The sequence below is a fragment of the Myodes glareolus genome, chromosome 19, assembly GCF_982192425.1.
Source record: "Myodes glareolus chromosome 19, mMyoGla1.1, whole genome shotgun sequence".
Classification (NCBI taxonomy): Eukaryota; Metazoa; Chordata; class Mammalia; order Rodentia; family Cricetidae; genus Myodes; species Myodes glareolus.
Window position 1 is genome coordinate 45,162,267 of NC_142044.1, and position 26,479 is coordinate 45,188,745.

The following is a 26,479-nucleotide window of genomic DNA, read 5'->3' on the forward strand; positions in this document are numbered from 1 at the left end:
GACTTTGTACATTCTAGGCAAGCATTCTACCAATGCAACCACATCCCAGGACCACGCCTACCACTTTTCTTTCTGGATCTGGTGCCCTGGCTCTGGAGCATTGTCCATTTCTATAGGGTTTAGCTGTTCCTCAGAGAAGCCAGCTGCCCTCCTGGCTCTTCCACGGTACACAATAACTGCCGAGAGAGGCAGCTGACTGAGGGGCTTCTGCAGGAGGGTGCTGGGGCATGGCTGGATCCTGCTCTGTGCCTCCCACACAGACTCATCCACTTTAGGACAAACAAAGGGATTCCAGAGGGGTTTCTCCATCTCCCCACCCTCTGACCCCTGGTTTGACTCAGTATGACTGATAACTTGGGGAATCCTAGGCCCTTTCTGCCAAGGGTGCCTGACCTCACCTGCAGGCAGGAAGAGAGGCCATCCTGTGAAATGAGAGTGTGGTCAGGACATTGCTGAGCTGGCTGAGGCTGCCCCTGGCAGTGACAGGGGCTCATGGGAGCAATTAGCAGAACCGCACTTACAGGCCTCATGGCCCCTGATTTGGTCTGCCAGCTCATATCACCAGAGCATCTTGTCAGCTGCTGGCCTGTCCCCCCTGGTGGCTGGACCTAGAGCTACCAGGCAGGTGGTATGGCCTCCAGAACCCCTGTATATTTATTGTGGGGACTCTTCTGGTGGTGAAGATGCCCCAACATGCCCATTTCAATTCTCTTATATATAAGATGGGTTACATTTCAGGCATTCAATTTCCACTTCCCGGAAACTGGAGCAGGGGAAAAAAAAAAAAACAAAAAACACAGCATCATTCTCCCTCTTCAGCAAGCACAGGCACTGAGAGGCAAAGGCAGGGAAGGAGTCATTTATTCTTTAAACAAATGACTCTTGAGCCCTGAGTATGAGTCAGGGTCCAGACAAAGAGACACAAACAAGGTTTCTCTGTGCTGGGAAGCTTAGGGCCTCCTGGGAGAAGACGGGGGGTTTGTGTGAACTGATTTAATATGAGGTGATGAAGAACAAATAAACCACCTGGTGGGGGAGGGGCTTAGGGAAGCTTCATGGGGAAAGGGTATCTGAGCATCCTCTTCTTCAAGTAAGGATGGAATGAGGGGCCTTGGCAGGGGATGGAGGGGAACACTGAGGTGCCGACTGGAGCATATTTGAGCAGCAGTCACAGGTCAGACTTGAAGTGACTTTAGGTCAATGACAGCTGATCTGTCGGGACCATTTTTTTTTTCTGGCAGGGTTGTATATAAGCTAGGCAAGCCTTGAAATCAGGACATAGTAAAAGACCTCGAGTTTCTTTAAAACTTCTGAAATCATATTTATCGTGTGTGTGCCTGAACACGGGCATGTGTGAGAATGCCCCAACACGCGTATGGAGGTCAGAGAACAATTGTGAGGGGTTATTTCTCTCCCACCATGATGTGGGTCTCAGGATGAAAATTGACGTCATCAGCCTTGGTCGAAAGCATCTTTACTCCCTGAGTTTCCTCATTGGCTCAATTCCTGAGTGCTGGGATGCCAGGTATGTGTGGTCATGGTACCAGGAATCAAACCCAGAGCTTTGTACATCCTAGACATGCGCTCTTCCAAGCAAGCTCTCTCCCGGCCCAGGACCACCTATGCTTACCCTGTTCTCAGCAGAGAGACTGGAATAGGTTTGGATCTGACAGATGTTGAAGGACAGATGGGTGAACAGAGGCCTGAGAGCTGGCAAAGGACTCAAGCCCCATTCTTGCACATAGCAGAGGCCACCGTGACGTTGTGAGTCACCTTCGGCCGTGTCGATGCCCATTTCCCAGGATCATTTGTGGAAAAGGCCACCCTAACGCACTGAATGAACTTGTCCCCTTTGTTACAGTGAATTTGGCCATGAAGGTGATTTGGTTCAGGCAGACAATGAGCTTAACATGGTGGGTTTGAGCTATGGAAATACTGACTTGGTGCAGAATCAGGGAAGGTCTAAAGAAGAAGAAGTTAAGCAGACAGGAAAGAAGACAGGGATCTGAGGAGAAAAGCAGCCCCCAGATTATCTAAGGCCCAGGGCAGAGTGGCTACGTTCTCATCGAAGGCAGAAGGGTTAGCCAGAATCTTGTCCATAGAGCCTGAGGACTGGGAATGAGACAGGCCAGAGAGCAAAAGGCAAGACTGCTGGGCCCCCAAAGGCCCACAGAGTGGTAAAAGAAAACCCACTGCAGACATAGCCACTTGCAAAGTAAGTTTGCAGTCAATGAGAGGGCTACAAAGGCAGAGCGGTGCCAATTACAGCAGCATTATCCCGGATTAGGAAGCTCCTAGGAGGCCGCTCCTGCTTCCAGACATGCTGTGCCTGGGAATTTCTAGGGGACACCTGGGATCCCAGGGTCCAAGCTATCAGGTACAGGCTGCTAGACAAATCTAACTCCAGGACCTGCAGTGTCCTGCCTCTATGCCATCAAGGATGTAGTTCACTGGGAGGTAGCAGGAGCCCCGCTCCCCACAACACATAGAGCAGGAAGGAGGAAGGGAGGGAGAGAATTTAGATATGGACCATCTCTGCAGGGGCTTTCAGTGGCCTTCCCCAGCATCAGGTCCCTTGATAGCTCTTTCTATTCCATGCCTACCCATGACATCACTCCTTGGCCTAACCCATGGAGACATGCTCTCATCTGGAGCTAGCCCAGAGTTGCCCTATCTCTTCTGGGCTTGTCCTATCAACTTCTCTCAACACTAGCTTCTGCTTCGGTAAACCAGAGAGATCAGACATCCCACCCCAGCCCACCCCACACCTCACTCACAGGTCTGTTTTCAGAATGAGGTGTTGCCGATAAAAAATCCAGAGACAAAAATACCAGTACAACCTCTGTGCCTGAGAGCGCCTGTTGAAAGAAGAACCCTTCCCACTGGGAGCCCCAGGGGTCTCTTTCCATCATTTCCCACAGGGAAGGTTCAGCAAGTGCAGTCCAGGTGGTGGATTGGAGGACGTTCCCTGAAATACCTTACACAGAGGTTGAAAAATCGGAAACAGCTGAAGAGGCCATTGATAGGGGCCTGATTAAATTAGGGCCATTCGTCCTGTGAGCCCTCTGCTGTAATTAGAGTCTGGCAGCATCCACACGCTGTCTTGGGCAGATCCCCACGTGGGGCTTTGTGCGCAAAGCCAATGCAAACACCTACAGAACGACTGCACGAGCTCTTCAGAGCTCTCCCACGGACGCCCTGTACTTCATCCATCCAAATATACGGCTGTGATTAACCAGAGAGAAAGGCCTTCCCAATAGCCTAGCTGTAATCTCTAGGGAGGGGCTTCAGATGGCAGCCAGGAGGTGGCGGGTGCATCAGAGCAAATTTCACCGTGCTGGAGATTAAATGTTTTACCACACTCTGTGTCTGTGGCACCTGCTTGTATTCATAGCGACAAATTCAATGCCAAGTGCAGAAAGCAGCACTTAGCCAGTGCTCAATCAAGGCTTGGGGGCCATAATTACAACCACGGTTCAAGGAGGAGCCGGCAAGGTTCACAGAGTCTCGTGTTGACGACTCCAGTGACGTCTCCAGTGCTGAAGTCCCTCCTGTGGGCAAATGACATCCCCAGGCATTTAGGAGGGACAGATTGACGGACAGATTGACGCCACTCAGCCTGACTGAGCCGAGGCAATAGCCCACCTCTCCCGGAAGAGCTGTGTGCCAAGAAAACTATTGAACTACATAAAAATCCATCCCTGAAGTCCCAGAGGCATCCTTAGGCTAGAACATGGCCTTTAAATTAGATGGAGGAGGAGGGAAAAAAAGGAGGCAGGTTTTGCCTGTAACTCGATTTCAGGTTAATGAGAGCTAGGGGCCAAAGAACTAATGATGCCCCCAGCAGAGCCCACCCACTAAAGTCCTGTGATAGTGGCTGTGAGGGACATTCTAGCCCCACTAAGCATCACTGATAACAAGCACATGTTCCCATGGAAACTGCTGCACAGAATCCTCTGGAAATTTTTTCTGGGGGTGGGGGCACAGCTCCTGTACCTAGTTCCTGAGGTTTGGTTTCTCGAGATGCTTTTCTTTTGCAAAGGTTGTGGTGAGCTGGAGTCAATTGAGGGGTCGGGCGGGGGTCATCAACTTCCAGTCCTTTACCACTCTTGGGAGAAGCTGAAGGTGGGAAGCTGTAGGGTGTCCCTTGAAGTGATCCTGATGTCCTAAGGCTCTAAAGAAGCTACCAGGTGAGAAGACCTCAGAGAGTCAGCAGCCTAGGCCAGAAGAGTGCGTGGAAATCCCTCCAGGCAGGGACAAGGACAAGCTCCACCCATGAGACGGTCACATCAGCCTTCCTTGAAGAGCCCAGGCTCCTCTTTACCTTCCCCATTCAGCCATCCTCTCTCAAGTACCTCCCAGCTGTGCCCCTTCTGGGGGTGCTGCTAGACCCAAGAACCACCTCCCCTCTGCACCACGGCCTGCGCTACCCACCTGCTATCCCCTGTAGCTGAAGAAGCCCTAATCTGCCTCCTGAGAAGGATGCTTCCATTTTCTGAGATCTGTCTGTTCTCTATCATTGCCCTAGCAGTTTGAATCAAGGAAACATACTCAGCGGGGACCAGGGAGCTCCCGTCTGTCTTTAGGACTACACCCTGAGTGGTCTGGTTTGTCGCTGGAAACCCAGGCTCAGGCAGGCAGATGAGTTGCTGCTAGGAAGTGGAGCTGGGTCCTAAGGGAGGTCTTGTGCCTCTCCTCTCCCTTCCGATTCAAGGCCTGTCCCCAAGGGGTTCACATTCAGGGCCTCTTCTCCTTCTCCTTCCTCACTGCCATCTGCATCCTTCATCCTTGCACCAGCTCCTCTCCCCAGGCTCTTAGGCTTGGGTGGGTGCTCAGCCTTCTTTGCTGACTACTGGGAGACACAAAATACTCTGCCCTAACTCTCCCTAATATGGAAACCCCTTATTAGGTCCCCCCACCCTGAATCATACACGTTCCTTTCCTCCCTCCTCTTCTTTTCCTTCTCCTTCCCTTCCCAGACTCGATTCTTGACCAACAGGGCCCTTCGTAAAGTCCTGTCGCCCAACCTTGTACCCGTTTTTGGCGCAACTAGACCTCAGCTGTCATATCACTCTGGCAATGTCTGTGTTCCCAGGAGGGGCAATGGGTCTTGCACAGTCCCTTGGCCACAGTAAGGAGCTGAGACTTTATTGCAAGCGAAGTAGAAGCCACAGAGGCTTTTCACAGGCAAGGGACAAAAACAAAGTAGGTTTTTCCAGGATCCCCTCAACTTTTTATAGGGAAGAGGCAGTGGGGACGTTGGGGACTTCTGGGGGGAGCTGGGTGTTGTGTCCTGAGCCAGGGCACCATGTGAATTCCCACCAGGCTTCCTCACTCACCTAGAAAGGGCAGGGAAAACCTGAGTCCCAATCAGAGAGTTCAGAGACTGGCTATAGAGTTCAGGAAGCAGAGGAAGTAGCAGCCAAGTGTTTGCTGGCTGCAGTTCCCACCCCAGCATTGACCTTCCTCTCAGGCTGCTGGAGTCGGGAGCCTGGGGACAGCTCTGTGCCACACAATTTCCCTCCTTCACAGACCAGGAACTCATTAAGCCATCCTCGAGCACAGGCCTTCACTTAACCCAGTCCATGAGGAGCCTTGCTTGTTGGATGTTCACAGAATGGGCCTTGATAGAACCAGGCTTGTCAGTTCCTGGCCACTGGGCCCAGAAAAGACTGGTGCCACTATCCAGGGGCACAGTGGGCTTCCAGAGATCAGCCTGTGTCCTCCGCTCTAGCCTTTGTATTCCTTCAAGGAGGGTCTCACTTGCAGAACAGAAGGTGTTGCCTGAGAGGAGACGGTTCAGTACTGCTGGGTCCAGGCTAGGTGCCTGCACATCGATACATCCTTGTCCCCTGGGTGCACACAGGCTTTGCAATGAACATTCCAGGAACTTTTGAAGTAGCCTGGAAAGCAGGGGAAGTAGATTGGCCTGTCTGTTTCACAGATAAACTGAGTCTGGGAAAGGCAAAGGAGGGAAGAAGGGTGAGAAAGGATCCCTGCAGCCCGGGACACAAAGGCCTTCAGTCCCTGTCTTCCAAGGATATGGTTCCCCTATTGCAGAGCTGCCTGGAGGATGAAATGAGGGGTTCCTTGAATGAGTTTCTGGTGGGGGGAGGGGGCAGAAAGACTGAGGGTCACTTTCATCCACCCTGGCTTGAACTTCAGCACAGAGACCCGCCTGCCCACCTACCCCGGGAAGCAGAGCCACGGAAGTGGCATGGAGACAGCTAGGCTGGTCTCCATCTGAAGTTGGGGCAGAATGGGCCAAAAGCAAATAAGTAAAGACAGAAGAAAATAGGATGAAGCTGAGGGTGGTGGGGTCAGAAGAGGCCACAAGGAAGGGATTTGGGGGAGCTGGGTCTTAGGGTAGAGTAAGAAAGTGGCCTGGAGAGCCAAGGGCAGTAGGCACAGTGAGGTGAGTGCCCACACAGGCTGGTGGGAAATCAGCTAGGCGTTCTTATTGGAGGAAAGGAGCACCTGTAATCTGTCCTCCACCCCTACCCTAAGCAAACCAGGCTTCCCTTTCTCACCAGTACGTGTGGTGTGGAACCTCCCTGCTCCGGGCCCTGGTTCACCGCCACCTGCCATATCCTAAGCCTCCATATCCGGCCCTGGGCCCAGCCAGCTTTTGTGTATGCAGTTCTTCGCTGCCCACTCTTCATTTCTCCTTAGCTATACCATTCCCCAGCTCCACCCAGTATGTGGCAAGCAGTCATTTATTGCATTGATCTCACTGTTGGAGCCCAGGCTGACCTTGAGTTCACCACGACCCTTCTGCTCAGCCTCCTGAATGCTGGAGTGATAGGCATGAGCCACCACGCCTGGCTGTGAATTTGTGCCTTTGGGCTGACTGAGCAGGGAGCACGGCTCAGTGACCAGGCACAGCCCTGATCTGCCTGCGGGCCCCAGTGGAGACCTGTGCGAAGAGAGCCATGTGCACAGCTCTGTAAGGGATGGCAGTAAAGGATGAAGAGGGAAAGAAGTGGTGGACAAAAGAGCCTGGGGGGGGGGAACTGAGGTGCCCTTTGCCCACAGGATCAGGGGAAGAATGGCTCTCTAGATGGAGGGGAAGGCTGGGCGAAAGCCCGGAGATGGAAACTTCTGTCTGGCAGGAAGGATGAGAGAGTAGGTCAGGCCAAAGCAGGAAGAAGCCTGAATGTGCAGGTGACGGCATGGTCTACGGGCCCTGTTCCTGGCCCAGATCATGTCCTTGGACAAGAGAAGTGGCTCTGGGTTCCTAATCCAAGAAAAGGCTCATGGCTTATGGAACGTCTCCTAGAGATTTTCATAGACGAGGTTAAATTCATTGTCTTCCTCAAACCTATTTCGTTTCTCCTAGGAGAGAAAAGAGAGGGAACGAAGGAGGGGGGAGAAAGGAGAGAGAGAAATATTAGGTAGGAAGAGAACAAATTTGAACCAATGTTTATTCATTTATTGCATTGATCTCACTGTGTAGCCCAGGCTGGCCTTGAGTTCACTGCAATCTTTCTGCTCAGCCTCCAGAATGCTGGAGTGATAGGGCTGAGCCACCACGCCTGGCTATAAATTTGTACCAATTTATTTTTGGTTAGGGGCAGACAGCTTACTGAGTCACTTCAATAGGAAACATGACCTCTGTTCCCAAGCCCACCTCTTCTGCCATGCCTCTCCATAGCTGCCCTCTACCCTCTAACCCCAGCAGGCTCCCAGGGCCAGTTTCTGGCTCCTCCTCTCTGGCCTGGAATGTGATCCCCTCCACATAGACACCCAGCCCTTAACTACGAGAATTCACCGGCAGGTGCATCTTAAGAGGACCAGGGAACCCTCCCTGTTCCTCATGCTGGCCTGGCCTCACCACAGAACCTGTCCTCCAGACAGGGCTACCGATTTCTCTGCATGCCTTTGGGGTCGGTAGTTTATTCCCGCAGAGTAGGTTTCTAGAAGGCAAGTGTACCTCACTTACCTGCCTAGCACCCCAGAGCCTGACCTTGTATAGACACTGACTGAGATCTTTCCAGTGGTCCAGGGTGGGAAACCCTGTTTCCAGTTAGGGCCTAGTTCAGGGTTTTGAAAACTAGAGATTCAACAAACACTTCCAGCCTGGAGTGAGGGGGCCAAGTACCAGTTCCTGCACTCCTTGAAGCTTCTCCACGGTGTTTTGAGACCACCCACCTTGCAGGTTTCCCACACTTTGCAGAGTTCAAAGCTCTGGGACTCACGTTACTCTTTTGAATTCTGGCAAAGCTGGCAGCTCAGGTCAGTATTACTCATCCACTTTAGAGATGAGCACACTGAGGTTCAAGAGAGAAAGCGTGACAAAGTAGTGAGCCCGAGGCCCAGTTACAATAGCAGCTAGAGCTGGCACCAGTGCACAGCCAGCTCAGACTGTAACCAGCACATGCCTGGGGCCATCTGGAAGCCTTATGCTCTCACTTGACCGGCCAGTGTAGACACTGCACAGTGCTCACCAGTGGTGGTTATAATCGCCACACTGTGTGAGTTCACACTAGATCCTGGGTTGCCCTCTCAACAAGGTAAGCTGTTCTCAAAGAAAGCCTGGGAGGTGAGGATTACCCTGGCTCCTCCGAATACAGACCAGGAGATTCAGGCTCCTCCAAGGCTGCAGGGCTGCTGAGGGATCAACCAAGTTCAAAGCTTGGTTGACCAGTCCTCCCAACCACTAGGTCAGCTTGTGGGGATGGCACAGTCAATTGTGAGTGGCCCAGTTCTGGGGTCTATTAAATTCCCATGGCATAGATGAGGGAGAGGTGAGAAGGAAGCAGGTTCCATGTCCCCAGGCCCCGGCATACCTTGGAACGAGGACTTTGGCTGGAGACAGGGCTGCCAGTCTCTCCTTCAAGGCAGGCATAGACCTCTGTCTCTCGGCGTTGTAGACCCTGCAGGAAAGAGGGCACCAGTGTCATGGCAGGTAACATAGAAGGGCAGTCCCCAGGTTCCTGCCTGTTGTTAACCGGATGTGCTGTGGAAGCCCAGGGAAGGGCAGAACCCCTGGGCTGTCCCCATTAAAACTGCCAGTCTCTAAGTCACTTGAGAGACTAATTGTACAGGGACAACTCTGTCTATACCACACTGCTTCCCTCAAGGACCGCCAGCAAAGCCCAGCTTGGGACTCAGTCCAGACTCCCCCTGGCTGGCAAAAGGACACACTGTGGCCCACCATCCCTGACAGTCCTCAGGTCCCTGAGGCCCCAGCAGCAGCAGGAAACCACCTACATGATACCTAAGGCCCCTGCTAACTTCTGCCCTCAATCCCTGGTTCAGGGACTGTCCATGACGGAATCCCATCCACCGGTTCACCTTTTAGGTCTCCTCTTACTCACTACCCATTCTGGGCTCCCAGACAACCCAGGCATGCAGTGGGAGCTCACTCCTCATTCATCAGTCCTGTGCCTTGCTGGAAGATTCCAGAGTCTAGCTCCAGAGCCCAGTGTACGCTGCTCTCTCCCCAGCCTGTATTTCCCTTTGGTCCCCTCAAGCCACCCTACTCTGGCCATCTAGGGCTAGAGTCATTCCCTAAATATGCACCCTTGGAAACACACGCTCCCACTTTCCCCCTGACCACAGCCCTGCAATCTGTGACTTCTCCAGAGAACTTCCCTGGGGCTGAGAAGCTGGGACCCAGCCTCTGTGGCTCACTTGGATATGGTTCACATCCAAGGTACACCCACAGCCTTCAGCAGACTGGGAATCTCTTGGGGACAGGGACCATGTCTGGTTTGTCTGTGGGCTCCGAACTCTATAGCTGGATTCGGCACAGTGAGAGTGCCACCAGGTGAGGACTGGTGAGGGAACTTCTCCCTTACTAGGTGTGTGGGGCCAGTCACTCCTGAGGGTCTTTAGCAGCCAGACCACAGATTCCAAGACGGTGAGAAGACCCTGACTTTGAAGTCACACAAGACCAGGTTCAATTCTTGGCTCTGATACCTGCTGTCTAGTACCTGCTGTCACAGGCAGCCTCTTTGCTGCTCTGTGCCTCAGTTTCCTCATCTACAAAATGGAAATTATCATATCTGTCTTATAGGCCCAACACGTGAATAAATATGAGGCTCCACATAAAGAGCCTTGCACCGAGTTAGGCAAACAGTAGGTGCTTAATGTGCAGTTGTTCGAAGATCCTCTAGGAAGGCACCACCCCAGCTGCGGTGTTTCGGAGCTCTAGAACACAGCTTGCAAAAGCCCAAGCAAGAGGCAGAAACCCTCCCTTCCCCCGTGTACTTGTCACATGGATGCCGGCTTGTTGCCAAGGAGGCGGTTTCCCTGGCAACAGTCAAGCAGGGGTTGGTGAGGCAGGCTGGGGAGACAGGTGGTGCTCAGAGGCAGGAGGAGGGTGGGGAGGTGGGAGGGGAGAAGGGAAGAAAGCGCCCAGAGGTAGCCACGCATGAAAACCCCTGTAATAAACCATTTGGCGCTTGGGAGACCCTAACTTCAAGGGCACCAGACACAGGCAGGGGTGGCGAGGCTGTCCTGAGGACTGCTCGTAGTGTCTCTCAGCTAGACAGAGGGAGGGGCTTGGAAGAGGATTTTCCAGCCTGCCTCATCTCCAAGGGAAGAGAACTTCCAAGGCCCATTCTGAACCCTGTGGGCCTCTGTGCCTGACCAGAGAACTGACCTCCGCCCAGTGCACAGGGTAGAACATGTTACCCAGACACAGTATGACCCCTCAGGCCTCTCTCAGACCTCACAGACCCAGGGACCACAGGTGGTTCCCTCTCTCTCATGTCTCCACTATTCTGGCCACCCTAGCAGGTGCAAACCCAGAGAAGCCAGGGACCATCAGAGTCAGGGAAGGGCACCCTGTTTCTGGTGTCTGCATTGTAAAAGGCCTTTGACAGCTGGTGTCCAGTGGAGCCTTTGATAATCCTGACCTGCTGGCTGCATTTGCATTCAGGGTTTGACCTGCTGTTCCGGCTGTGAAATGCAGGAGAGAGCCTTGTCAGCAGGACACTTCCAAGCCTCTCGTCCAGTTCAGTTTTCTGGGCCTTTCTCAGCAATGGGCAGCAAGGTTAACGGGGAGATTGCCTCCCTCGACTCTGCCAGATTGTCTTCAGGCTCTGCTGGCCTCTGCTCTGCAGCGGTCACTTCTCTGACTCAGGTCCTACAGGCCCTTTTGCCTCCTGTTGCCCAGTGGGCAGTTACAAATGTTCATTAGCCTGGTGGAAGAATCAAGGTCAGCCTCCAGGTTGGTTTAGGGCAGTGCGAAGCGGGCTGTCTGGGTCTGGATCTCCTCTGAGAGTACTCAAGGGTCATGGGCTAGCTCTGAGATTACAGCTTAGAAAGAGGCGGTACTGTGGAGCACCCCAGCTCTGGGTCGGGGGTCTGGTATGATTGAAGTCGCCAATCCACTCCTGGGAAAGATTTTCCAATACCACATCTGAGTGTGAGAAAAGTCACTTCATGGGGCTGGAGAGATGGCTCGGCAGTTAGGACTACTCTTTCAGAGGACCGTGGTTCAAATCCCAGTACCCACATGGCAACTCACAACTGTCTGTAACCTCAGTTCCAGGGGACCTGGTACCCTCATACAAACATGCAGGCAGGCAAAACACCAATGCACAGAAAAATAAGTAATTTTTTTTTAAGTCACTTCAAAGAGGACAAGAATGAGGCATTGGGGGTGGGGACACTGGGCCAGGCAGAGGCAGAGGGCAGAGGTGAGGGGAGGTCTTTAAAAGCTACTGACAGGGGCTGGAGAGATGGCTCAGTGGTTAAGAGCATTGCCTACCCTTCCAAAGGTCCTGAGTTCAATTCCCAGTAACCACATGGTGGCTCACAGCCATCTATAATGAGGTCTGGTGCCCTCTTCTGGCCTTCAGGCATACACACAGACAGAATATTGTATACATAATAAATAAACATTTTTTTAAAAAAGATAAAAGCTACTGACACCCCATTTGCTAGAGTTATCCCCTCTACCCTGCATCAGGTCTTGAATCTAAGCTGCCCTGGAAGGTCCGAGCAGACGTCAGGCCACAGCCCTGAGCTTGTGCAGGATGAGGAGAGGGTTTGAGGGAGACCATGACAACCTAAGGAAGAGCAGGCATGACGACTGGAGAGACAGAGAGGAGCCAGGGGAGGCTGTCGTGAACATTATTTTGGAAAGGACCATCTGAGCAGAAAGTAGGTATAGGAAGGACCTCTTGACGGGTAGACAGTGACAGCTTGGAGGCTGTGAACAGAGTTCTAATCTTGGTCTAGGGTGGAATGGCAACTTCTAAAGGGTTGATGGTCTCAAGAATTGCTTCTATAGGCATAGTCAGGTACACCTTTAACCCTAGCACTTGGGAGGCAGAGGCAAGGGAATCTCTGCGAGTTCAAGACCGGCCTAGTCTACATAGTGAGGTACCAGCACACAGGCCAGCCAAGTGAAGAACAGGAAGGGCGTCTGGCCTGAGTGACAGAACAGCCAGCATTTTCCAGGAAGAGGATGTTAGAGGCACACAGTGCCTGAAGATTTGGAATTTGGCTAAGAACTGCTAATGAGACATCTCAGTGGAGCTGGGTCCAAGGCTCAAAGATGTATGAGACAAAAGCTGGGGCTGATTCAGACATGGATGGTATTCAGAACCCTTCCCGATGAGATCACTCAGGGGTGGGGAGTGGGGAGTGATAGTAAAAGAGGTGAGGGGTCCCAGGGCTGAACCCCAATGTCTACACCAATGTTTGGAGATGAGGGTTCCACAGCTCCCGAGGAAGAATCAGTGAGAGGGGGCTGAAGAGGTGTGGCAGTGAATCAGGGGAGGATCGAGAAAGAATGAAATGTTCTAGAATCGAGGAGGAGGGAGCACTCAGGGAGCTGTCAGAAGCTGCTGAGTCATCAAGGGACCTGGGGACCCAGAACTGCCTGTCAGATATAGCCACGTGGAACCACAGTGACAGCCGGCCAAGGAGAGTTCTGGTGAAGGGTGGCTGCAGGGCTAGCCAGTCAGAAAGGAGCGAGGGAGGGCTGGGAGACGCCATAGTGGGCCAAGCCCTTGCCACAAGTGTGAGGGACCTGAGTTCAAATCTCCAGAATCCATACAAAACCAGGTGCAAGCAGTGTATGTCTGTTATACCAGCACTCCTACGGTGAGATGAGAGTCAGAGACAAGAATTCCTGGAGGCTCGCAGGCCAATTAGCCTGGAGTATGGCGCAGTGAACACAAGCAGACCTTGTCCCAACTACGGTAGAAAACGAGGACCAGCATCCCGGTTTGCCCTCTGACCTCTACACACTTACTGCGACACATTGAAATCCACACTCACATATACAGATGGTATGCACACACGGGCATACACAGACTTTCTTTTTAAATGTCAAATAAAAAAAAATCAAGAAAAGGCACCCTGGGGCGTTCTGTCATCTGTAGAGAAGGGAGGGCAACTGGAGGGAACACAGTTCAAGAAGAGGAATTTAAGACGGAAGGAATCACAGTGTGCTGGGAGCTGCAAAGGCAGTGCTGGATGACTAACCCTGCATTAATCATCAGGACCAGGACTCAGAAGGTTTAAGTAGTAGAATCAGCAAGTTCCAGACAAGTCCGAGTTAGCACAGTGAGACCCTGTCTAAAGCAAAACAAACACAAGGCTTCGCTTCTGTCAGGCTAGCCCGTTTAGAAACTCTAATAGGTCGGGATTCTGAACACAAGTTCAAGTGCTACGGTGCTTTGGATAAAGTGTGAGTGCTTTTCCACACGAAGGAAAGCAAAGCTGACACAATTAACAGAAGTATGCAGACCCACCATCGCACCGGCAGACACTCAACACCTGATAAGACAGACAAAGGAAATCAATAGGGATCAACAAGGATCTGGACTATTTTAGCAATGTGATCAGCAAATTTGCTATCACGGACACATATAGAACTCTCACGCACCATGAGTGAAGTGTGGCTGCTTGCCAAGCGTGTGCAGAGCACCAGGTGAGACATAAAGCCAGTTTCAATGGCATTCAGGATATAAAAGTCAGAATACATGTACATACAAAAAATAGATTTAGCCAGAGACAAGGAATATTACAAAGGAGCTGGGGAGATGACTCCGTGGTTAAGAGCACTGGCTCTTCTTCTAGAGGACCCCAGTTCAATTCCCAGCACCCACATGGCAGCTCACAACTGTCTGTAACATCATTTCTACAGAATCTGATGCCTGCTTCTGGCTTCCTTGGACGCCAAACACATAAGTGGTACACAGACATACATGTAGGCAAAAGGTTCATACATACATTAAAATCAAGGAAATCTTTTAAAAAATTCTGTGCAACTCTACATTCTTAAAATACAGTTGGATAATGAAACTCAAGCTCGGAATTCCAGCACCCTGGCCGTGGAGGCAAGAGGATTAAAAACTCGTTAGCCTGAGCTATGGGTGTAAAGACAAAAGCTGAAAATAAAAGCAATTATAAGGACTGAGGCTACTGCTCGGGAGAACAGTACTTGCCTCTTACCTAGTGTGTACAAGACCCTGGGTTTCATTCCCAGATGAGCAAGGAAAGGAGTGGGAGGGAGAGGGAGGAAGAGATTGATTGGGAGAAAGAGAGATTGATTTTCACATAGCAGCTGACACCACACTCTCTCCTAGTGTGGAGCTGCTGGGAAGGAAGAGGGAATTTGGGGGAATCTGGGGCGGCATACGCTGCAGCAGCTGGTGGAAAGTCCCTGGAGAGGAGAAACTAAGGGCCCTTCGAGAACTGTCCTGTTCTGAGAGCTGTCAGTGTTGCCCCCCACGGGAACGTTCCTTGGCCTCATTGCCGCCTCCCCCACCCTCAGCAAACATAGCCTAATTCTGATCATGCTTTGGGTGAGGATTTGTGGCCAGGTCTCATGTGTGCATCAACAAGGTTCTGGAGACAGGAGGAGTGGTAAACACCCTCAAAATATGTCTTTGGCTACCCAAGCAGCCAGCTGTGGGGTCAGCTGCAGCACCTGGTGGCTCTGGCTGACACTGGACGGTAAATCCTTGACTTTGTCTACACTGAGCAGACACTACTCCCAGAACTGTAAGCAACATAACTCAGGGGGAATCCCTCGTCTTAGTGACCAGGCAGACACAGTCTCCTCAAGCCCTTTCCTTGTAACTGTGAAAACTGTGCAGGGGTGGGGGTGGGGGAGAGGATCACGTGACACAACAGGGTGTGTGACTCCCACATGGAGTCCCACATGGAGTCTTGCTGTGACTGAAGGGATAGATGAGGAAGGGACTGGTAGACAAGTGAAAGCCCTTGATGTGTCAAGGGTGTGGGGTGGTGCCGGGCCCTTTCCTCTTTTTGTGACTTTGGCTGTTGCTGCGTCAGGGTCGCTTGTGCAATAGAAATAGGAAAAAGCTTGCAAGCCAGGTTGGGGATAATTCAGCTGAAGGGACTTTCTTCATCCTTGCCAACTTTTGTCTCACTGCCTCATGGTCCAGAAGGGGGCCCACACATTGCCTCTCCTTTGACCTTTGTAGAAATCCCTAATTTGTAGAACTGCTGTGTCTATTTTATAGATTAGGAAACACTACCCTCACACAGTTAGCCAGGCCCTAGGTCAAGCCCGAGAGAGGTAGAAGGGCGCTGGGACTCACCGTGTAGATGGATTCTGCTGGAGGCTTTGTGGTTCCGCCGGTGGATCTGGGACCAGGGCAGGTCCTGGTAATGTGCTTGCCCAGAACTGACATCTGTTTCTGTAGGGAGAAGGAAGCCAGGGCTGTGGAGGCTGAGGATAAGCAGCTCTCCCTTCTCCCTCCCCTTACAGACCCCATTGGGGGAGGAAATTGCTGATTACCATGGGGCAACACAAAAATTAATCACTCAACCCTTTCCACTCACCGTCTCCAGGGAGAGGTGCCTGAAGCAACAGGAAGACCCACGTGGGGCGATGTCACGGCAGAGTGCCTGACTCTAGGGACAAAACTGTAGGTGGGCCCCAAGTGAATGCCAGCCAGCCCCTCACCGACTGTGGCCCTGAAGGAAGACGCTTTCTCTCTAGCTTCAACGTCTTCAGCAGTAGCCCCTCAGCGAGACGATTACAAAGTTTCAAGGAGGAGGGGATGTAGGAGAGGTTCTTGGTGGCACTCGGGAAATCTCAGTCAACCACCTCACGTTGGCTGAACACCTCTATTAGCTGGGCAGTGTGAAAGGGTGGACACATTCCTGCCCTCCTGATCTTATTTTGTGGGAGAGAGGGGCCATACAAAGCAACTTTACCACGGCAGAGCTTTCTAGACACAGAGACCAATGACTTGGGAAGGGGTTATTGGGGGGAAATAGGAGGACTGGAGTGTGTTCAGCATGAACAGAGGCAAGGGCTCCGGGCAGAAGCACAGCAGGCAGGCAGGCAGGCAGGCTTGTACCAAACCTGCAGGACTGGGGGTGCTCAAGGAGAGGTCAGCCTGAGGCTAACTATCCTGATGGGCAGGATGACAGGCAAGGCAGTGAGGAGAGCAGGAAGCATCGAGGGCTCCAGCCAGCTTTGGAAAACTCCAGAAGGCTAAAACCAAATGGCAAGTGGAATTGGAGAACACTGGGTCACCCTGCTGGAAAAGCACCGGGCCTCGGGGACGGCTAGGGGGAGGCAGTTTGGACGCCCCCCCTCATCACAGGCACCACACTGCCAACAGTGGAGCAACAACGGCCTCATCTCAGGGCAGGAGCTAATTAAAAACCCTGGCCACCTGCCAATCCCCAGCCCATTTACTCCCGGATTAGCACTCAAGAGCTACTTAACTCACAGGCAGAAACCGGTGCCACCCCCAGTCTCAGCATCATACAGCTGAACATGGAGTCAGGGAGGGAGACATGCCCTGTTGCTGCTTCTTCAAAAACCTGCAGACAAGCTCTCGGATCATCTCCGCTCTACGCATGAAGAAGTAAAATCTTGGAGAGGGTAGGGGATTGTGTGGACACGCAGTCTGTAAGCGACAGGGGCAGGATTGGAACCCGTGTCTGCATTTACTAAGATGCCAATCCAATGCTACTGAGAGTGTTGGCATCTGTTTGTGGGAATTCGTGGGTCTCATACAGACAGGTGCTGCCACCTGTGCACGGTTTATAACTCAGAAAGACCTCTGTCCTTGTCACTTAATTCTCTCAACAGCCTGAGGGAGTGGACACGGATTTACCATCTCACAGGGAGGAAATGTGAGGCCTGCCAAGCTAGCAAAAGACTGCCCATGAGGAAACATAGACCTGGCACCTCCCTGCACTGTCTATGCCTGGAAACACTGCCACAGTTACACCCCAGGGACATTCGGGGCAAAGATGGCTGGGGTCCTGGCCCCTCTCCTTTTGAGCCTGCTTGTCTAAACCCCACTAAAGCTGAAGGACAGGAACTCCCAGGCAGTGGCTGTTTGGAAGCTTGCTGGATAAGCACTTTGGATCCAGGCTAGAAAACACAGGTCTTGGCATGAGACACCTGTGGGCCATGGTGCCAGCCCTCTTCCATGCTGGACCTGGCTGAGCACGGGAGATCCTGTGGCCTATTGGGTTTGCCACTGAGAGCTCAGGGAGCTGAGTTACGCTGTTGGCCTCAGGAAAGTGCTCAACTCCACAGGAGGCTACCGATTGTTGGGGATGTGCAGAGGAGGGAGCAGGAGGGGAGAGGAGGGCGGGCTAGAGAGTGGGGAGGGAAGAGAAAGGAAGGGGAAACGGGCAATGACGAGGCCACAGAATACCAAATGACACTAGTGTCCTTTACTGGGGGGTATGGTGGAGAACAGTCGGGGCCATGGGCGCTGGACGTGGTCAGATTTGCTCTCATCCACCTCCATAATTGGCCTCAGATGCAGGTACAAGGTGGATTGAAGTTTGGGAGCAATGGGGTGGAGGCCCAGACTGAAGCGGGAATCCTATGGGGACAGGGGGGGGGGAGGGGGGACTTGCAAACTCGGTTGGGTTACATTTTGCTGTGGAGGTTGGGGATGCTCTGTCCCTTGGAACCAGCTCTGTCTACTCAGGACCCTGACCCAAACTGCCAGAACTTGTCCTTTCAGGTTGTGATTATTATTAGGTGAGTAAGCCAGCCAGCATGACTTCTCCCATAGTGCCTCGCGCTCTGTTGTCCACGTTTCCTCTCCCCAGTAGGCGTCAGGGAGGGTCAGCAGGCCTGGGCTGAGACCTAGCTCTCTGTACCTCTGCCCAAGAAACCTGTTAAACCTCAGTTTCCTCCGCTTTGAAATGGGAGCCATAATGTCACCTTGCCCTCCTTGTGCCCTAGCTTGCTCTTCCTCATCTTTCAGGAATCAGCATGCATATATCCCATAATTTCTTCCACCAGCACCTACTATGTGCCAGGCTCTGGCACGCACCAGGGTATCAAGTCCCTGTCCTGTGGAGTGCTTCACTCAGGCAGGGAGACAACAGAAATGCAGAAACCAGAGGCTGGATAGTAGGGTGGGGGAGGTGGTCGAGGACCCTGAGGAGGGTAATGGGGCCCAAGCCAGGGCCAGGGAGAAGGGGCTGGACCCTGGATAGGCTGAGGGATGAATGTGGAAGTGAGTGGACAAGCCACGCACAGCTCCAGGGTTTAATCCTGAGCCCTCAGGAGGCCTAAGGTCCTGAAGACTGTTCTTTTGGTCATTTGAGGTGGAGATACCCTATGCCCCATATATATGGGTCACCATGTTCACTGTACCGGTCTGAAGCTTAGGGAGGGGCTTGGCAGCTCATCAATGGATGAAAACATAAGCCCTGGGACAGATAAGTCACCCAGGTGCCCAGAGAAAGGTGCCCAGGACCTTCCAGGGCTGTTTTTATACACACATATCCCAGCCAGGTGGAGTCGTCACACCTGCTCCCATGGTGGATGTCACGGTGGCCATCATCTTCTCAGGCCATCATCTTAGCTGCCCTGGTGCTCAAAGTAGCCCAGGTCTTCTTTAGTGCTTCCCACCCCCGCCCTCCTGTCCACAGCCAGGATGCCTGGAATCGTCTCCGCTTGGACTCTCCTTTGCGGAGATCTCAGTTGAGGCAGGGAGGAACTGATTACCCTGCCCACACTCACAGAGCTGGTAATGTGGGGGGAGGGGGGTTAGAGCACAAACCCGATCTGGAGCTGTGCTCTCAAGCCCCTTCCCCAGCCCCCGCTGACCACCAAGCAGACTCTCTTGGGAGTTTAGTCATTGTGTTTCCTCTGGGTTCCTAATCTCTGATATATCCTAATGCCTGGCACATAGCAGGTACTCGGCTAAGATCCACTTTAAAAGTTAACCAGTGTATTTCCTATGAAAGGACTGAGAATTAGGATCCCACCAGCAGATTCGTACTGGACACTAGTAAGTGCAGAGTCCCATACCGCAGGCCGAGGCAGATGACAAGAAAAGACCAGTGGTAAGAATGGGGGGGTGCCCCAGTGGGGAGTCAGCCCTTCTAGGGAGTCATCATGAACAGGAAACAGGCAAGCCAAGAGCTGGAGCACACTGTCCCCTTCACATACACTCCAGCCCTTGCTCTGCCGTGGGCTCACTATATGGCCGTAAGCAAATCACAGCTGCTTTGGGCTTCACTCTCTGGGGCTGCGAGATGGGAAGAAATGTCCTCCCAGAGCTACGGAAGGGAGCACATGAGATGTGTGTGGGAGGGTCAGGCACACAGCATCTTTTAGGCTTTCCCTTCCTTGTTCATGGCTGGCTATCAGGGGTGGGGGGTGGGCTCTGTCCGGGAACCTGATGGGAGCCTGCATCTTCTGCCGGATTCTTAAGGGATGAGTAACCTGGGAAAGTCTAAAGAACCCCTATTTCTTTCAACTGGGTCAAAGTGGGCCTCTGGGCTGATGGAGAATCCTGCCCAGGGCCTAGGATACCCTATGGGACAGGGCAGTTCCTCTGGTCCCAGAAGCCTCCCCAGGTCCATAGTGTGGATGGAGGATGCAAGACTCAGCATAAACGTGTTACGTATCCACTTGGTCCTCACCTTCTTCCAAAGCAGTAGAACTGTGCCCAGTACACTCAGGGCACCCAGCAGGCCGGTAAAGCTGAACAGCAGGGCCTCCTGGCGCTTGAACGAAGGTGGCTGGTATGCTGTGTCTGGGCGGGAGGGAGGAGCGCAGGGAGCAGAGAGTAAGTTTCCCAGGCGAGATCAAGGCCTACATGGCTTACCAACCCCTAGCCCCAAAGCTTCACATTGCCCTTTTACCCATTTCTAACTCTCTACGACCCCTGACCTTGTCAGGGCCCCCTCTGAGACCCTTCAGGGCCTTGACTTGTGTATTGATTGTCGTGATACTCTAAGGATAGGACCAGGTCATTTCTTCCTTTAGTGGCCCTGATTCAGTGGCCTTGGCACCACTGAGGGTTGCCTAGGGGACCCTTGTGAGTCATATCATCTTTGGGGACTTCTTCCCTTGTATCTGAAATAATGACAATGTGATCGTATGCTGTGAGGGACACTGGGACTGACAAGGACAGTTACACCAAGGGTAGATGGGGCAAACGTCCCCTCATTGGGAACACTCCCTCCACCCTCCTTCCCTGCCTTCATCTGGCTGACAGAGGACAAAGAACAACCCACTTATGGGTCCATAATAGTTACTGAGCAAGTGCCCAGGCAGCATCCCTCATGGGCTAGCCTGTGCAACATTGCTAAAGCCTTTGATGAGCAGAGTACTGCCATTAAGGTCAGGCCCAAGGTCACATACATCCAGGCAAGCAGCAAGACAAAAAAGTCAAATCCAGAGCTGTGGGATTCCAAAGTCCCAGCGCCTTCCAATGGGACTCACAGAAGTGGCTAGAGAAAGAACCAGGACTTTGACCACAACTCGCTTTTAATTTTGGGGGTCTCACACCATTGAGAATGGTAACTAGGAATTACTTCCAGAATGATGTAAGGCAAATGCTCACTCAAGCAAGACACTCACAAGTGCATGTGTGCACACACCTAACCCCACACTGCCCTGCACTGCTAATGGGATCCTGGCACCAGTGGGCTGAGTGACCTCTCTCAAGTCACTTGTCCAAGGTGACTAGAGGCAGATCCACACACTGGGCCCCTTCTCTTTCAACACAAAGGTGGGTGCAGGACAGGGGTTTCCGGGGTGGGGGGAGGGCTTCTGCTCTGTTTGCAAAGCTAGAAGGCAAGGCAGAGAAACTGCTGGGTGGTCCCAGCATTTCATTCACCCTGGAAGGATCAAGAGGAGGCCTTACCTCTGACCAGAATGAAGGTGCCACTGCCCTGCACCGAGACGTGCCCTCGGACTAAGCAGTAGTAAGTGCCTGTGGCCGATGCATTTGGCAGACTGAGTTTAACCTCGCAATCCAGGGTCTGGTTCTCTGCGCCAGGACTGTGTTTGCAGTCAATTGGCTTCTCCAAACTTCTCTTGCCATGGAGATCCTCATGAAAGAAGCTAAAGGTGAAGCCTTTAGGTGGGGTGTCCTGGTAGTTGATTCTGCAGCTAAAGGAGACAGCCGTGTTGGCCAGAGAGACCATGATAGGGAGGCCGGTGTGGGTCACTGATATCCCTCCTGTTGGGGGAGGGGAAATGACAGGATAAAGTGACAGCTCACTGCAAGATTCCTCACCCAAGTGTGCCTCCTGCATGTGGACTGCATAGGGTGATCCTCAGGGAGAGTCCATTTCTCCAATGGACAGAGGCCAGGCGAAAGCTTTGACTGAAGAAGAACGGGAGTCAGGAAGGTCAACACTAGGATGGATTCTTCAACAGGTGGGAGGTGGGAAGCAGAGACACCCCTGGGGCTGAGGGGACCTCAGAGCCTGAGCTCCTAACCCCTCTCCTTCCCACAGGATGAAAGACACCCCCATTTGTTACCCATACAGACCTAAGGGACCAATAGCTAGGGAAGAAATGAAGGAAAGGAGACTACAGGAACGCAGAGCACTTCCTGACAGAGGGAGCACGTCTTCATGCCAGCAGGGGAGGGTGGCCAGCAGGCAGAGATGGGCCATTTCCAGAATCAGGGTTGGGAGAACATTGTCAAGTCTCCAGGTGGTATAACAAGCCGTTCCTCCAGGAGCCGTCCTCCAAAGAAGCAGAGCTGCTCACACGTGGCCACTTGTGCCCAATGCTCATCACAAGGCCAGTTCCGCTGGAGCCATCCTCCCTAACCCACACTCATCAGAAAACAGTCTAAATACCCCCACCACTCCCCGCCCATGCAGCAGCCCAGCCTGGCTAGGCCTCCTGCAAGCTTCCGAGAGGCTGTTTAGAACTGGAGCAGGGTCAGCAGCCACCGCCCCCGACTTTGGCAACACAGGTCTCTCAGCTTCAATATTCCATGCCTCCTGGGCCCTTCCTCTCCAGCAGCTGAGCAGCAGACAGTTTTTAAATTGAGGTCGGCAGTAAGCAGCCAAGAACACGCAGGCCGGCTTGTTAATCGGGAGAAGATCGTGCGTTTTGAGACGCTTAGAAACTCTCAAGATTTATTTTGCCGAGGAAAGTGAGCTGTGGGCCTCCTGCCTGTGGGCTGGCATGGAGCCAGGAGGGTCTCTTCTGGCCTCTTCAGCTTTCCCCTGGGGAAAGGGCCCTCAGGGGAGGCTGAGCCTTCTGGAAGATTCCAGGGCAGGGATGGAGATGATCCTCCAGTGACTGCTTACGGCTTTGAACAGGCTGATATTTTGAATTTGCTGTGGAGCCTCTAAGAGAGTCTCCACCCCCTAAAGAACAGGGGGCATTGATAGTGCCACGTTCACTGCCAATGTGGTACAATGGTCACTTTGGGAGAATTTTCTGAGTTAGTGCCCAGGCCTCTTCCCTGGCAAGGAGTCCCTGTCCCGGGCTTCCCTTAGGCTGGCATTACCCTCATATTCTCTGGCTTCTGTTGTGGAGCAGCTGCAGGTGACTATACTATATACACAACACAATACTGGCAGAGCAATGTTCTAGCTTTGTTATGAAGAAGCCTCAGTTCAGGGTAGAGGCAGTCTGAGGTACCACATGACTGGATAGAGGAGGCAAGAGACAGGTGTTACAGAATGATCTCCCAGGGTTCCAGACGGGCTGGAGGGTGCATGAAGCCATAGCATGGAGTGATTAAGAGCTCTGCCCACACCGCCAGCAGCTCACCTGTCCCCTTCTGTCCCATGCCTCTGCCAGTCCTTCCCTCGGCAGCTGCACTGCCAGCAGCCCCCTGTACCCACAGATACCCTCTCTGTGGCCTGTCTGTGTCCCCCTCTGCCTGTGTTTCTTACCTGGAGAGTCCTCTGTCCAGAGCCCCTTTACCCGTGCTCCCTTCCTACGGCCAACTCCCGAGATCCTAGTCTTGATTCCTCACAGGCTCCCGGTACCTGATCCTCCTGATGGGCTCTCGATATGCTCCTGTCAGGCCGCCAGGGTAAGCAGAGCCTGGCTGGCTTCCCCAGGGTTCCAAAGTGAAGGGCGGAGGTTGGGATCCCTCGAAAGAGACCTAGAAAGGGGTCATCCCTCCTTCCCTGGGACCTTTAGCTTCTCCAGTGTTATGAGGTCACTCTCAGACTAGGGGAGGTAGACATGCTGCCAGCATGACGAAGTCACTTTCCTAATTTTTCTGGCAGGAAGATAACCATCCAGTTGTCTTAACCCTCCCCCACTTCCCCCCATCTGCCCCTCCCCGGGGCCAAAGCACCCTTCTAAAAAATCTGCTAGAGCAATTAAGCCAATCTTTGCAATTCTGGAGATAGCTATAAAAATAGATGTCTATTGTTCAACAGCCTTAAGGGATTGGCTGTTTTCAGGTTAAAGGGTTAAGATCACAAAATTCAGGGCCCGACTCTGGCCAGTCATAGTACACAGAGACTTTGGAAGGAGAACCTCGGGCCTTGAAAGCACAATGTCTAATGGGGGAGAAAGGACTCAGCTCCTTCCATGTCGTAGAGGCAATGACAACTAGTCTGGAGACAGCTGAGAGCCAGGAGGAATCTCAGTCGGTACAGTGCTGCTAGGGTGTCTGACGTGGAGATGGAGTCCATCACTGTCCCTCCTTTGTGGGGTGTCCGCACCTCACAGTCTGAACCATGGAGCTACTGTGGATTTCCAGTCCTCTGCCACACTCCATTAGTTTGCCAGTGAGAAGCAGCCCCCATTTAAGGTCCAGAGCTACAGATGTGATCACAGAAATTCTAAGTTCATGCAACCTTCCCCTCTAGCATTTGCTGTGCCCTAAACACACACACACACACACACACACACACACACACACACACACACACTACAAAGTAAGGGTGTCAGGTAGCTTGCAGGTACTGCCTGGCCTGTCAGCATCCCCTGTGATGATAAAGTAGAGATGCTTGGGGTGGAAGGTAGGGAGGGTAGAAGGGAGGGAGTACTTAGTCTCTCTAGGTAGGTCAGGAGGTGCCGGGGAGTTGAAAACTTCTTTGACTTGGAGTGGGTATCCAGAAATAGAAGGAAAAGAACATGAATAGGAAATCAACCTAGCCAGGTATGACACAGGCTAAATGCCAGTCTAATACCATGAGGCAATTATAGTAACCTCACTCCAGACAGAGAGAGAGTAGAAAGATGGCTCAGTGTAGAGCTGGAGAGATGGCTCAGCAGTTAAGAGCACTGGCTGCTCTTCCAGAGAAACCAAGTTCAATTCCCAGCGCCCACATGGCAGCCCACAGCCATCTGTAACTCTAGTCACAGGGGATCCAATACCCCCTTTCTGGTCTTTGCAGGCACTGCATGCAAGGGGTACACAGACACATTCAGGCGAACACTCATAAACATATGATAAAAAAATAAATAAAACCTCTCCAGGTGTGGGGGCACACACCTTTAATCCCAGCACTCTGGAGGCAGAGGCAGGTGGATCTCTGTGAGTTCAAGGCCAGCCTGGTCTACATAGTTCCAGGACAGCCTAGGGCTATTACAAAGAGAAACTCCGTCTTGAAAAACCAAATAAATAAATAAATAAAAACTCAAAAAGAGAAAGTGTGGTTCAATAGGGAAAATGGCTGTCACCAAGCCTGATGGCCTGAGTTTTATCCCTGAGACCTACATGGTAGAAAAGGAACAAAGTCCCTCAAGTTAGCCTCTGACAGCCACACTCATGCAAGGGAATGCACGCACTAAATAATTACATGTTAAAAGAAAATCAAGCGGAGTCTCAGAGGCTCAAACTTCCAGGATTCATGAACAGTGGCAGTGTGTTTGGAACGAGGCTTCACCTGACTCTGCTGAGGGGGAAGAGCCAAGGGCCACAGGCACAGGATGGAGAGGGAGTGGTGTTCATGGAGGAGCCAAGCACGGTAGCCACCAGCTGTCAAAGATAGTCTGTCAGATCCCAGACATTTGTACAATCCAGTCAAATGGTTACATGGCTCATGTCTCATGGGTCTCTGAGTGAGTGGATCACTGTGAGTGGCAGTGTCTCACTCACAGGACAATGTGACCCGGACAGGGAGCTGTCTGAGTGTTCTCTGCAGTTCTGTTTATGCAGCTGTCTTTGGAGATAAGTACCCCAGGAGCAGGACTGAGAGGACCCCAGATTCCAGGGACTGAGGAAGGAGAGGTTTATGGGGTACGTTTTTGTTTGTTTGCTTGCTTGCTTGCTTGCTTTTGTTTTGTTTTGGTTTCTCAAGGCAAGGTTTCACTGTGTAGCCCTGGCTGTCCTAGAACTTGCTCTGTAGACCAAGCTGGCCTCAAACTCACAGAGATCTGCCTGCTTCTGCCTCCTGAGTGCTGGGATTAAAGGTGTGCGCCATCCCTCCCAGCCTGAGTGGAACCTTCTGCCATTGCAGTTCCCAGAACACAATGACCCTGACCCTACATGGCTCCCTTTTCTGTACTTCCACCCAGGGTGACGTGGGAGTGGAAGGGCTGAGTGGGAGAGCGATGTCCCCACCTGCCACAGACTCCCAGCTGCACGGCGGTTGCCAAGGTCAGCATGGCAGTTACAGGGTTGGAGATGTGAAGAAGAAGGAATCATTGTGACCAAGTGACCAAAGACTGTGACTTCCTCAGAGAGACCAGAGCTGCTGAGGGTCCCAAGGACCCTGGCACAAGTCAGAGTGGCTCTTCTGGTCACGCTCAAGGTACCATACAGGTAGGTCTTCAATGCAGGCTAAACTGAGACAAATCTGGAAGACAGGAAGACAGTCCTAAGAACCTTGCATGTTTTCTGCAAGGGAAGGAACTCAATGCTGCCTCTTTGGAGAGGTCAGGAAGGTTGCAGATATATGGCCTGCAGGGTTCCATGAGGGCACAGTAGGGCAGTGGGTGAGAAGGCAGGGAGGAAGACCAGAAGCTTTCTGTCTTGCAGTGGCTGAGAGCCCCTCCTTTTGACCTAGGTGGAAATGGGGGAAGCAGGAAGAATTAAAGGCCAGGTAGGGTGTCTCTGGATGGGAACCTGGGAGCCTATGTGATGGTGACCTAGATAAGAAAGGGAAAGCGGGAAGACTCGAGGGGCAGGTGTGTGTATGGGGGGGGGGGGTGTGACACCTGTCTCTGGATGAGAGCCCTGAGCCCGTGTGAAGGCAGAGGGAGTAGGGTGGGATGGGATGTCCCTAGAACAGAGTGACAGCTCTGGATAGGAACCTGTGAGCCTGCAAGAAGATTGATGGAATGATACAGGCACAGAACGGAGAGGGTACCAGGGTA

At 52.5% G+C, this 26,479-nt stretch overlaps 1 protein-coding gene across 5 annotated transcripts in view; it reads right to left on the reverse strand.

Annotated features, from left to right (window-relative positions):
* Positions 1 to 5,127: 5,127 nt before the first annotated feature.
* Nfam1 (NFAT activating protein with ITAM motif 1) overlaps positions 5,128 to 26,479 on the reverse strand; it is a 31,707-nt gene continuing 10,355 nt past the window's right edge. For 2 of the 5 annotated variants that reach the window (XM_048445017.3, XM_085678495.2), the window contains exons 2-6: positions 21,090 to 21,337; positions 19,861 to 19,973; positions 15,537 to 15,635; positions 8,790 to 8,876; positions 5,128 to 7,335 (exon numbers count right to left, since the gene is read on the reverse strand). In XM_048445017.3, the coding sequence (XP_048300974.2) occupies positions 7,276 to 7,335; positions 8,790 to 8,876; positions 15,537 to 15,635; positions 19,861 to 19,973; positions 21,090 to 21,337 (607 nt within the window). In that variant the 3' untranslated portion in view covers positions 5,128 to 7,275. Of the gene's footprint in view, positions 7,336 to 8,789; positions 8,877 to 15,536; positions 15,636 to 19,860; positions 19,974 to 21,089; positions 21,408 to 21,464; positions 21,555 to 25,724; positions 25,907 to 26,479 lie in introns of those variants that run through there. The other 3 variants (XM_085678493.2, XM_085678494.2, XM_048445014.3) reach the window with 3 other exon arrangements.